Source organism: Micromesistius poutassou (assembly GCF_964030765.1).
Source record: "Micromesistius poutassou genome assembly, chromosome: 2".
Taxonomy (NCBI): Eukaryota; Metazoa; Chordata; class Actinopteri; order Gadiformes; family Gadidae; genus Micromesistius; species Micromesistius poutassou.
The window spans coordinates 5,530,348-5,544,129 of record NC_140272.1 but is presented as its reverse complement, the minus strand read 5'-3'; the positions used below and the strand labels follow the sequence as shown (position 1 = coordinate 5,544,129).

Genomic DNA, 13,782 nt, shown 5'->3' with positions numbered 1-13,782 from the left:
ATGTATTCATTCTAGCAGTATACTGCTGCATCTTGAAGAAAAAACTAAGTTCACCCTTATGTGACAAAGTCAAAGTCTGATTCTGACCATTTGATTGTGAAATCCAGTCTCCACTGACTTATTTTAGGACGTTTCAATTCCCTAAGCACAACTTTGTCCTGGCGGTAACTGTCCTGGTTTCTCTACCTCACAGCCCATGTTTTCCCCTGCTAATGTGTCATTGTGTGTACTTGAAACTCCTTGGCTCTCAAGTCCACTGGGCTTGGCTAACTTGTAGGTTGAGGGCAGTGTTGCGATTTAACTACAGGAAGAGCGTCTGCCACCACAGAGAAACTAAAGGTTAATGAATATTGTATTCATATATGCACAGCCTGACCTTTGGCTCAGGTCTAAAGCCTGCCCGTATTGGGTTCATCAGTAGGCCAGACACGGGAGATGGCTGTACTTTGTAGTTATACAAGAATGGCTGCCCAGACAACCCTGAAAATCAAGAGAAGTTGGTGTAAAACACGTCACTGGAGCAGCAGACCCACTTGTCAAGGAAAAACGGTTTTATTCACATATCAGAAGGAAATGTCCTCTGCAACTAGGTTTTAGGCAAGTTGTCTTTAATCTATATTCAAAACATCTAATCTGCTAATCTTCACCCTACAAAACACAACATTCATTGCCATGGAGTACCACCTGCGATTGAGCCAACCATAAGGATAATTTTGCTCCAGCTAGCATTAGGCACCATATGCAGACAATAGCAATGCTTGAAGCATATCTTAAAATGCAAAACCACAGACCCAACAGTATTAACTAAATTGAGGCAGATGTTGAAGAAAGCGATTTATTCATGTGCAGCAGAATAGTAAACCACTATGCTACAATTTCCTGTGAGAAACAGCAGACATTGCAGTTGCTCAGTAGCCACCCTTCTCAGGCTGTCCTGGAACAACTGGCCATCCTTTACCATTTCCCATTCCATTACTGTTGGAGTCTGACATGTCAGCAGAGCTGACCATAGGCTCTCCGGGGCTGTATCTGGTTAGGAAGAAGGCCCGTCTGCCTTGCTGGTAGCGGGACCTGGAACTGAAGTGGTAGACGGGATCCAGGTCAGAGACGTCGCTCAACACCGGCTCCTCCTCAGGGTTCTCCTCTTCCATGGAGTTGACAGGCTCCTCACTACCAGAGTCCATACCAGCGTTCTTGGAGTCTCCAGCATCCATATAGCCATATGAGTAGACCCCTCCATCAGCCTTTGAGTCACTGTTCTGCTGGGACCAAGTTGAAGGCTCTTCTCCGATGTACTTTTGCGGTGTTCTGCCAGAATAAAACGGCATGGCGCCATCACCAACTTTTGGATAAGCAGAGCGAGGACTGCCGAATTCACTCCATGCTGGGAAAGGATTATTTGAGCCAAACTCTGGAGAAGAACATGTGATAAAAGTTAGAAATTATTCTTGACCTGGAACATGTTGCTCATGTTGCTCATTAAGTTCAGTAAGTAAATACTAACCGTTCAGTGGTAGTGAAATGACCCCTCCAATCAGACATGAGATGTATATTAACCTTAGAACAGATCCAGACACACTTTAGTCACACAGACATTAGCAACAACCATTAGCATTAAGTATCACAACACAAGATCTCCTCTTACCACAAAGAGCTCACACTATGTCCAGCCATGTTGCGCTGTTGAAGGTGCTGCTCCAGAAATTAGTGTTTATGACAACCAACTGTGTCTCTTTTAAAGGGTGGTTCACTCCAGTTCAATTAATGACTAATTATCCACACCTGTTGACCTCAATCTGCAGGCACACTGACAATAAGCAATAACTACTAAGTCATTTAGCATATTAATTTATCCATAGTCATCAATGGGAGATTTGTTTTAAGCTTTTTATGTTATTTAGTATGTATGGGTAAGGCGTTTTAAGTGTTCCTAGTCAAAATTAGAGTTGAAAAAAAAGAGTAAAACATCCTAAACACACTTTTAATGTCATAAGCACGGTGCAATACTAAAACCTGGTGATAACATCACAGACATTATTCAAGGCATAGCCCAATAATGGTCCTAGCCCAATAATCCTTATGCCGCTACCAATGTTATTTTCACAGCCAATCCAGACTTGGCCATCACATTCGTATCAAAATCATCTAATTGTCTCTTTATCCCAAATGTAGATTAAACATTGAGGGCATTAACCCATAAGGTTTGCAGAGAGCCTAGTGTTGTAGAACAAAAGATTCCTAGAACTCACTATTAGGTCCATAGTTCACTAGTTACGTATGTCAGCAACAAAAAGCACCCAGCACATTTTATGCAGTTCGACTAGGTGAACCCCACCCTAAAGCAATAAAGCAGTTATACTAGTCTGGTTTTGTGAATGCAGACAGGCCAGTTGATCAGTAGCTGGCTTTAGAAGATTCTTCTCTAGACTACTGTGGAACAGCTGGTTTGCCCTCAGATGCATGGCAGTAGGAGAGACAATAGGCACTCTGGGGCTGTTTCTGGTTAGGAAGAAGGCCTGTGTGCTTTGCTGGTAGCGGGACCTGAAGTGGTAGACCGGAGCCAGGAAAGCACATTCTTGGCAAACCAGGTTTAACTCAAGTGCTTTCGTCCTACATTTGATGCATTTTTTGCATATTTTTTTCACCCACTATTCCTTTGCAACTAGGGTTAGCCACACAATAAAAGTACAGTATCAATTAGCAAGCCAATGTTGGCAGACTGCACGGATTAACATGGCGACCCACAGAGAATGCACATCCATAACATGGCTAGTTTAACAGCTATAACAGCAGCAGTGCAATGCCTAAAGCACAGCATTGACAACTTTTGAGTATTAGTCAAGAGGCAATTTTAAAAATAGATTTATTTAATACAGACATATACAAGGTTGACAAGAGTCATGTGTTATAGAAGTTAAAAATTAAAGTTTACAGATGCTCCAAACAGTGGTGTGCCTGGCAGAGAGGAGCGTATGGGGAGGGGTAAGGACAAGACCCATCTGGGAGATTAGGGGGCTTGCATGAAGACCTGTGCGCCTTGCTGGTAGCTGATGGAGTAGCCCGGCTCCAGGTCAGGGACATAGATCCACATCAACTCCTCAGACTCCACCTCCAGGTGGTGAGCCTCTCTGCCCTCTGGGGTTGGTTCATAGAGTCCAGCCTCAGTGTTTCTGTGGCCGCTCTGCCGGGACCCAGGAAGAGGCCCTTCTCTGCTGTAGAGATGTTGCGATGTGCTGCTAGGAGTATACACCAAACTACTTTTACCAACTTTGGGATGAGCAGAGCCAGGACGGCTCCAGTCGGTCGATGCTGGTGAAGGGTTTTTTGAGCCAAAACCTAAAAGGGGGAACAGGATTTACCCATTAATGTTGCTCTTACCTACAACCCTATTGCTTCATCACAAGTCACTTGAGAAAAAGTTAACAAGGCAAGCAATGTTGTACCTTTATCCACCGGTAGTGATAATATACATCCAATCAGACACAATATCCAGGTTGATCTGAGAATAGAGCAACATGCAAGTCAGATGGTTTCACAATAAAATTGAGTTTCTAAACAAATTTCAATAAAATACATTACCTCAAACATAATTCACAAGGACCTTGCATTTTGTTATTTGGAAGGTTTTGCTCTACAAACCAATCATCCAGACCCTGTAAACTAATACCTTTGAGAGCGGTCACTGGATCTTTTAAAGGGTTGTTCACTCCAGTTAAATTGATTACTGATTAATCACACCTGTTGAACTTCATCAGCAGCCACATTGACTATTAGCATTCACTGTTAGCTCACTTAGCACTCTTCCATTGTGTACAATATATTTATGAAGTACATGTTATTTAGTAAGGCCCCCGAGCTCAAGGATGCCTACAGGTACACTGCCAGCATTTTTCAGCTAGTCAAATTTCAACATTTTGCTTGATGCCAATTAAACATTTTTCATGTTTGTAGCACAAGGCCAGTTATTTATATTTAGCTGCGTTAATGACAGTCTCTTATCGTTGTAGTGTCAGACATTGTCAAATATGGTACCTTAAGTCTAATCCAAAAGCTATTTTGAATGCATCATAGTGTGAACAAAAATGTAACACAGTACTGGCAGGACCAGACAAGCTTTGATTGTAAAATGTCCTAATATCCTTGGAGGAGAGCACTGGTGACATCCAACTGTAGTCTAGTTTAAGAAATGTCCGCTACAATATGTCTGATATGTAATTTTGGTAATTGGCCTTCCAACAACTCATTTTTTGCAGGGCAGCCTGTGGCCCTTATATTTTGGCAGAAACACTTCCAATACCCAAGGAGTTCCATGGATCCCGGGAACATTGTTTGTTCAATAGACACCAAAGCGCTGTGCTCCATGCACATCTTTAGCAACGCTAAACTTAGCAATCTGTATTAAAGCAAATTAAACTTTTAGAATGCAAGGATTTATTCATATACAGCCATTAAAACAAAGACTTTGCAGTTGATCAGTAGCCACCCTTCTCAGGCTGTCCTGGAACAACTGGCCATCCTTTACCATTTCCCATTCCATTACTGTTGGAGTCTAGCCTGGTCGCGCCCACACTAGTGACGTCACGCCTCGCAAAAGCGCTGCTGACTTCTAGTCTGGCCAACCGTGCTATTAACTCGATTTCTGTCTCCCGAATTTTCGGGAACTCCACCCTCTTTTTCGAGAGCCAATCAACGTCGAGCCTCTCCAACGGCTCTGGGTAGAGGCGTGTTCAAGTAAGTGACGCTGTAGAGCAGCGACCGGAACCTCATTGTAAACAGCAGCATGGAGCAGCGGACAGCGTTCAACACAGCAGTCGATGCTGTGTTGAAAGATTTCAACCGGACATTTGTATTGAAAACCGAGCAGAGAGCAGCCCTGGAGGCATTTATAGAAAAGAAAGATGTATTTGCCTTGCTCCCGACCGGCTTTGGTAAGAGTTTAATCTACCAGTTAGCCCCGCTGGTAGCCAAATCAATGGGACTCAGCGAGAACCCCATAGTAGCTTCGACACCGCCTATTCTGGCTTCGACCAATAGCAGACTGAGGCATTTGAGGGGGGCGGGTAAACCAGGTTTGAAGGATGCGCTTTGAGAAATGGATTCTCTTAACGTCTTGGCCAGACCCAATGCTGAGTATCAACATTGGAAAGTCGTGCCAACCAGGCTAGTTGGAGTCTGACATGTCAGCAGAGCTGACCATAGGCTCTCCGGGGCTGTATTTGGTTAGTCGCTCAACACAGGCTCCTCCTCAGGGTTCTCCTCTTCCATGGAGTTGACAAGCTCCTCGGAGTAGCCTTCAGGAACAGGGTAGTAACCGTCACTACCAGAGTCCATACCAGCGTTCTTGGCCCAGCCAGAGTCTCCAGCATCCATATAAGAGCCATATGAGTAGACCCCTCCATCAGCCTTTGAGTCACTGTTCTGCTGGGACCAAGTTGAAGGCTCTTCTCCTTTGTACTTTTGCGGTGTGCTGCCAGAAGAAAACATCATGGCTCCATCACCAACTTTTGGATAAGCAGAGCCAGGACTGCTGAAGGCCCTCCATGCTGCGGAAGGATCATTTCAGCCAAGCACTATAAAAAAAAAGATGCAATGGTCAAAAGCCATTCTGAAAACAGATGCCACCTTGTATTAGGACATTTTAGTAAAGTATAGAAAGTTTTACCCTCTACTGGTAATGAAAAGACACCTCCAATCAGACATGAGATCCATATTAACCTGCGGACAGAGCCAGCGATATTTTAGTCATTACAAAACCATTAAAGAACAACCACTCTAGATCTCCTCTTACCCCAAAGATCTAACACTATGCCCTGCCATGTTGCTCTGTTTAAGGTGCTCCTCCACAAATGAGTGTTTCTGACAACCAACTGTGGTTCTTTTAAAGGGTTGTTTACTTCCTTCCAATTAATGACACCTGGTGATCGCAATAAGATAGCACATTAGGCTAGTTTCAGATCAAGCATGCGTTGCGTTGCCTCACATAACATAAGACTCATAAGAAATGCTTCACATACAATAAAATGAAATAACAAAATAAAATAGATAAGTAAAAGAAAACAAAGGCAAATTAATAAAATGCATACAATAAAATGAAATAATAAAATAAAATAGCTAAGTAATAGAAAATAAAGCCAAGTTTAAAAATGCATTGTAGAAAGTGCGGTGTATTTAAGATTAAGCAGAAAGCCAAAGCAAACATAAAGGTCTTCAGTTAAAACATTTTTGGCTCTGATTATGCTGGATGTCTTTCGTCGTCTCTCTCTTCCCTTCTCAGAGTGGGTTGCGGATATTTTATTCACACTCTTACTATCATAAAGTCTTTCATGAAGTTCTGGGGAATTGCAATGTGATGTACAAAATTATGTTGTCAAGTTGTTGATTTCAAATTTGAAGTATCTACATGTTATTTATTTATTGAATCATTGTTGTTGGTGAGCTAGTATGACATGTCATTTTGGAAATAATAAAGAAGGTGAAGATGAAATAATGTAGTTTAAATCTCTCTCTCTCCCTCTCCCTCCCCCTCTCTATGCCTCTCCCTCTCTCTCCCTCTCCCAGATGGTTGTAGTGTCAGATGACGTTCATGAGTATGCTATGGCACTGAAAGACACAGAAGAGAAGATAGCTCGATGCCCTGCAAGGGTAAGCAGACATCATCTATCCACCTTTACACTCATGCAACACAAACTGTTAACCCGACCAGTCCATCGCTCTGTTAAACCCACCAACAATCATACAAAATATGACCATTCATTTAATTATCTAGATGGATTTAGGTGGACCAGTCTCAACGAAACACAATGTATTCCGAAAAAAATACTCTCGAAGTACATGTACATAAGAGATGTGCAACAGTCTCACGGCCGAGAAGGGCTGGGAAAAGGGTCGTAGACCGTGGGGCTTTTTTGACCTTTTCACAATGTGAGCTGTGGTGTTTTTATTCCCTCAGAGGGCCGACATTCTGGATGAGCTCCAGAAGAGCCAGAAGGTTTTTGCTGAGAAGCTGAACCACCTCAGTAGAAGACTGGCCTGGATCAATGCCACTGTGTACTCCAAGGTAGGGGTGTGTGTGTGTGTGTGTGTGTGTGTGTGTGTGTGTGTGTGAGAGCGTGTGCGCACGTACGTGTGTGTGTGTTGTGTTGAAATTGACTGTGTACGCAATTGGCTGCTTGCCGTCTCTTCCCTGTCGTCATTGTGTTAAACCAGCCAATAGCCCGCCAGAGGGAAAAGCCAGCTTGGTGATTGGCTCCCGCAAAAATGTATCGAAACTAGAAAGAAATGTAGTGCTCTTCTCCAGACCCATCTGCAGAGCGAACTCAAATCGCCGGCAGAATGGGCGGGGCTACCCAGTCTAACCTGGTGGTATAATGTCACCTTTGACGTCCCCTGCGCTCTGCGTCCCCCAGGAGAAGATGCTGGACGTGTACTGGCTGCTGAGGGTGTGCATCCGCACGGTGGAGCATGCCGACAACACGGGCTCGCTGTTCGCCTTCGCCCCCGAGTTCTACCTCAACGTGGCCATGAACGCCTACAGCGCCCTCAAGAACTACTTCAGCCCGGCCAACAGCATGGAGGACCTGCCAGGTAGCGCCGGACCCCCACGGTGGCGGTCTTCACACCGAACGGGAGACGCTGCGATGGCACCAGGCACACACCACGGGAATGATGGCATCTAGCGCCAGCGGGACTAGAGTCATTCATTTACATTCATTTCAGGGCGTCTAGCAGACTCTTTTATCTAAAGCGACTTACAATAAGTACATTTGTCAGAAGAAAGAGAAACAATGTATCACTGTCGGTACAGTGAGGATGTTCAAAGAACCAAGTGCCAAGCACTAACAATCACTAGGTTAACCCATTCCACGTACACAACAAAGATAGCTAGGGTAAGATGCTACACAATGCTTAGGACTATTTCTAAAGGTCCCATGACATGCCACCAGGTGTGGTGCAATTAGCCATTACAAGCCGTTTTGGAAATCTGCCACTTATGACATCACAGGTGGGCGTGTCCACCTAGATGTGTGACAGATAGATGAGCAACGTTTGGTACAGTCCACTGGGTAGACTGATCGATCCAGCATCCTGGTGGCATGTCATGGGACCAGTAGAGTGGAACCAGAAGTGCCAGGATGTACAACATACAATAAGTGCATAAGAGGGGTGTGGGCGGGTGGGGGATGGGAGGGTGGGTAAGGGGGAAGGCTATGCAGAGTCTAGGTGAACTCTCTCATTCAACAAACAGCCCACAAACCGCAGCGACCATTTTGTACCCTGTGACAAAATCCCATTTTCATTGGCCTCACGTGCTAACTTAATAACTTAATATCCGTTGCTCTGGAATCAACTTGAATGAGTCCATGAACATTCTGGCTGATCATGACGGGAAGTGATCCGTTTATGCTACAGCTAATCCTGGGAAAATTCGGGCTAAGCTGTCATGCAACAGCGTGGAGTGATCCAATTATTCATTCTGCTCTGATATCTAATTAGCGGAGTTGTATTGTGGCTGGCTGGTGGTTCATACAGGGACATGTTGAATGCTGATGGAGTGTGTAAGCCGTCTCCTGCCTTTACCGTTCCTTCAGGTTATGAAGACACCCTCACTCAGCTGGCGGCAATCCTCGCCAAGCACTTTGCTGACCCGCGTATCGTTGGTACAGGTGAGACACGCATAACACACACACAAACACACACACAGACACACACACAAAAAAATGTTGTGCACTGCTGCTTCCATGAATATGAAACATGCATTATTTTCAAATAAACTATTCTATTAGAGTTGATTCATTTTAAACTGGAACGTCTGGATACTCCCATATTCTATTGATTTAGCTTTGTTCTGACCCTCCCTGTTTCCATCTAACTGGTATTTACTCGGGTGCGGTCAGATATCAAGGACTCCCTGATGCAGGCGCTGGCCAGCTACGTGTGTTACCCACAATCCCTCAGGGCCGTGGAGAGGATACCAGAGGAACAGTGAGTGTTGCTGGGCTGGGATGATCTCCAGGATATCAGGGTCTCTCGCTCTTTCTCTTGCGCACTCTCGCTCTCTTTCTCTCTTCTGTACTCTCTCTCCTGTTCTCACCTCTCTCTATGTCTCTCTTACTCTCACACTCGTGGTATTTTTCAATTTTGCACCCTTCTTGTGCTCTTATTTTTGCACTCTCTCCCTTATGGACACTCTTTGTATTCCCCTTCCCGTTTCTCTCTTGCTCCCTGCAATTGATGAGTCTTTGTTTCTCCTGCTTGCTCTCCCCATACCTCACTCTCACCCACTCACTTCACTCTTTTGCAATATATTTCCAATAACCTCTCTCTCTGTCTTTATCTCTCTCTCTCTCTCTTTCTCTGTCTTTCCTTTGGCAAGATGAATCGGTACTCGAATCTACAGCATCAAAAGCATTTTGCCCTTGTTGTTGTTGTAACCTTTATTTTTCCAGATAAAAACAATTTCAACAACAACAGTTTCTTATTTTCAATGTTGAACAATGAACCTTCAACGGGTTCCATGGAGTTGAGCCCTCTCACAATGCATTCTAGGAAGGGCGATTTAAGTGCAGAGTAAAATACGCTATGGTCTGTGTGTAGCTTATCTTCTGGGAATATGGCTGTGTGATTCCTCATCTCCCCGACTAACTACACTCAAACGGGCATTGATGTTTCTATGGACAGGACAGTGATGACAGACAGGGAAGTAGGTGGAAAGAGAGCAGGAATGAATGCAGATCAGGGCCGCGGGTCGGAATCGAACCTAGGTCGCTACACAGTGTGTTGACTATGTGGTTAGAAGGTAAATCCACCAGGCTACCCGATAGTAAGGAATCATCGGCACACAGGCTAACCAAAATGTGTTAGTTAAATTATGATTAGAAAGCTTTATTACATTTAATAATAGGTATTTGAAGCCAGAGGGTTCCATGGAGATTGTGTCTGATCCCATGGCATTCTGGGAATGGACTTTGGTTTGTGGCTAATGGCAGTATGCTGAGGTGATTCATCATCTGCTGAGCAAAAACCCATTTTAGTTCCTTTTTGATCCAATTTTTTTCTTTTAATATACTTTCGCGCTCATGAAACCTAGATGTGTTAGTTATGCTATGATTAGATAGTGGGGTTTTAATGTTAATCATGTTACAGAGTTACACATTACTCCCAGACGTGTTTGTATGGTTATTAATAACCTAATGTGTTGGTTATGTTAATGGTTTTAAAAGTGGGTTATTGATGGGGGGCGGCTTCATTGTATATGCTGTTGGTTATGTTAATGATTTAAAAGTGGGTTATTAATGTGTTCCATTAGCATTCTCCAGTGTGATCGAGCTTGAGATCTCCATGGTGTTGGCTATTTTAGTTTGTTTTTGTTTGCTAGTGGGATACTGATTTAAATACTAGATAGTTACGCCAAATATGGGTTATGCTAATGAGTTGTTCTCATTATATTTAGATTTGGTTATGCTTTATAATCAGTATTTTGGTTTGGTGACAGAGTGGGTTTGATTTGGCGCTCTCATTCCATGTCTTGTTGATTGTGTTGACACGTTATGTGTTTGTGTGTGTGTGTGTGTGTGTGTGTGTGTGTGTGTGTGTGTGTGTGTGTGTGTGTGTGTGTGTGTGTGTGTGTGATCCAGGCGCGTGGCCATGATGAGGAATCTGCTGGCTCCCTATGAGCAGAGACCCTGGGCTCAGACCAACTGGATACTGGTCAGACTGTGGAGGGTGAGGACACAAACACAGATGCACACACAGACGTACACACACACACACACACACACACACACACACACACACACACAATCGCAACCACACACACACACACACACACACAATCATACACACACACACACACACACACACACACACACACACACACACACACAATCATACACACCCACACACACACACACACACACACATATACACAATCATACACAAAACAATACAATGTCACAAACGCACAAATCAGTTGAACATGTATTTGAGCGGTACCCATTGTGGACCATTGTGGACATTGTGTAGTGTGTAAACAGCCTGCTGCTGTGTTCCAGGGCTGTGGCTTTGGCTACAGGTACACCAGACTGCCTCACCTGCTGAAAACCAAACCAGAGGACACCAACCTCCCCAGTCTACAGAGTGAGTGCCCTGCCTGGTTCTCTCTTCCTCTCTCTCACACTTTCTCTTGTTGGCACCCTTTTGCTTTCCTCTGTGCTTGGCACTCTCAATTTTCCCACTCTGGCTCTCTCTCTCTCTCTCTCTCTCTCTCTCTCTCTCTCTCTCTCTCTCTCTCTCTCTCTCTCTCTCTCCTAGTTCCGTCTCTCTAAAACCTCCAACCGCATTCGTGGACAAACTCACACTCTCTTTCACACACACACACACACACACACACACACACACACCCTTGTTCCCTGTTCCCTGTGTGGTTCTCACCCATGTCATCTCTCCGTGTCACTCTCCACGTCACTCCCTCCTCCCTCTGACCCGTCCATTCTGTTGTTTCACCATGTTCTCCATCTCTCTGTCTCCGTGTCGTCCCGCTCTAGTGAGATGGAGGCTTGATGCAGCTCACTTTCTCTCTTGTTTCCTCGTCTTTCATGCGTTTCCATAAATAACTGGAGGCCAGGGCTGGCTGTCTGCACAAGGCCTATGTTTAGTACCTCTTCCAGATTTATCTTCCCTTTATTGATTGCCGTTTGTGTGTTTATGGTTGTCTGTCTATGTGTGTCCCTTTGTCTTTGTGTGTGTGTGTGTGTGTGTGTGTGTGTGTGTGTGTGTGTGTGTGTGTGTGTGTGTGTGTGTGTTTTATGAATCTGTGTGTGTGTGTCTGTGCATGATAGATCAGCCGTGTGTGTGCATATCGCTGATGTTTTTTCCCAGCAGGGTTGTGACTACGTCTGCTTCTGCTTACTCATGAATTTATATAGTCATGAAAAGTTTGGCGAATTTCCGTTTTTTTTCATTTCCTGTCTTGTGTTTGGTGTCCATGGCGATTCTGGTGTCATGGGGCTCACCAATTCAAAGGTTGCTCGTTAATTTGGTTAATAACCAAACCAAAACCCATTATTCATTCATTCATTATGAGTTTCAACACACAAACCCTTCACTCAGTGCTCATCATTTCTTTCTTTGTCCCCCCCCCCATTGTTCCTTTTCTAATATTTTAACGGCATCTTCTCTTCTCTCTCCTTCTTCCTACTTCTGCATGACGATTGGCCGCCATTTTGTTCACCTTCTTATTTGCATGCATGTCAGGGGACTTGTCTCTCGCTAGTTTACGAAGTAAGTGTTTAATTTTATCAACCCATTCACGCCTCCCCGGTCCTGTCCTACTGATCATAACCGTTCATCTCCCTTCTCCTGCGTCGAATAACTGCATCTTAGGGTCTCTACACCGGTACGTTTATGGGGTTTTTGGTGGTCAAGGGCTCTGAGAGTGTCCTAAGTCTTCAGTGACATCTGGTGATATCATATGAATATGATGTGTCATACCTCCTGAACTAGTTTATCACGAAGAACTAGAAAGTGTAGCATGCATCCTACTGCGTGGGCCTCTTGGGCTCCGCCCGAGACATAGCGACCAATAGTGTACACACAGTCATTCGGCCCAGAATAATATTTAGTTCGCCCTCATGCATTTTCATTGTTTTGTTCCTGGTGTGATTTGAACCAAATCTCCTACATTTCCAGTAATGAGGGCTATCGCTCTCTGCTCACATTACACAGCAGGGGCCGTGTAGTGAAGGCTGTGATCTAACCGCCCCATGGTGCTTTTTAGACTGACCAAACAGCCCCGGAGCCTCCTCCACCCTCCTCCCTTCCTCCTTCACTCCACCTTCCTCTCCTCCTCCTTCCTTCCCATCCCTCCTCTCCTCCTCCTCTCCTGCTACAAAGAGTGCCAACCATTTTCTTAGTGTGTTGGAAATGGTTTATCATGATTCATCCTCACACACTTGCTCTCTTCATTCTGTCTTGCTCCCTCTTTATTTCTCCCCCTCTCTCCATCTGTCTACCGCTCTCTATTTTTCCCCCTCTCTCTCTCTCTTTCTCCCCCTCTCCATCTGTCTCTCTCTACTCTCTCTCCATCTCTCTACTTGTTACCTCCTCTGTTTCTCTCTTTCCTCCTCTCTCTTCTCCGTCTCTCCTCCCTCTCTCTTCTCTATCCTACCTCTAACTTATCCCTCTGCTCCTCTCTCTGTCTCTCTCTCCCCCTCTTTCCTCCCTCTCACTTCTCTCTCCTTCCTCTAACTTATCCCTCTGCTCCTCTCTCTGCCTCTCTCTCTCCCCCCCTCTCTCTCCCTCCATCTCTCTTAGCCAAACAAACAGGAGAAAAACAAGCTGTTGTGATTGTGTCTCAGACGGTTTGGTCACGATGTAATCCAGCTCTCTGCCATTAATTAGCATGGAGTGGAGCGAGCCGAGCCCAACAGAGCCAGCGTGGATCGACCGGCAGCTCTTTCACCATACTGTTGTGTGTTTCTAAAAAATGATCAGTCCCATTACAGGCTTTGAACGCTAACTAATAAAGTCTGCAGAGTTCGACCGATATGTTTGTCTCGGTGCCTAATCCGTTTAGTTTGGAGCGTGCTCAATGGGAAAGGATTAATGAACGTAATAATAAGATAACAATATACAAACACACCCAGCCACGCCAGCAACGAGTTCCCCCGAAGAGCGAGGGGAAATTAAGAAATATCACAAGGGGAGGATGTCAGGAGGTCATCTGTTTGCCCGCCTGCGTTCCCCCATTTGAGGCTGGCATGGTACAAGCCTGCTGGCCGGCAC

At 44.8% G+C, this 13,782-nt stretch overlaps 1 protein-coding gene across 1 annotated transcript in view; it reads left to right on the top strand.

Annotated features, from left to right (window-relative positions):
* Positions 1-13,782, top strand: part of rnf123 (ring finger protein 123) — a 115,923-nt gene that overhangs the window by 22,766 nt on the left and 79,375 nt on the right. The window contains exons 25-31 of the mRNA XM_084464697.1: positions 6,559-6,642; positions 6,950-7,057; positions 7,407-7,584; positions 8,589-8,663; positions 8,895-8,982; positions 10,635-10,722; positions 11,052-11,136. Of these exons, the coding sequence (XP_084320823.1) occupies positions 6,559-6,642; positions 6,950-7,057; positions 7,407-7,584; positions 8,589-8,663; positions 8,895-8,982; positions 10,635-10,722; positions 11,052-11,136 (706 nt within the window). The remainder of the gene's footprint in view (positions 1-6,558; positions 6,643-6,949; positions 7,058-7,406; positions 7,585-8,588; positions 8,664-8,894; positions 8,983-10,634; positions 10,723-11,051; positions 11,137-13,782) is intronic.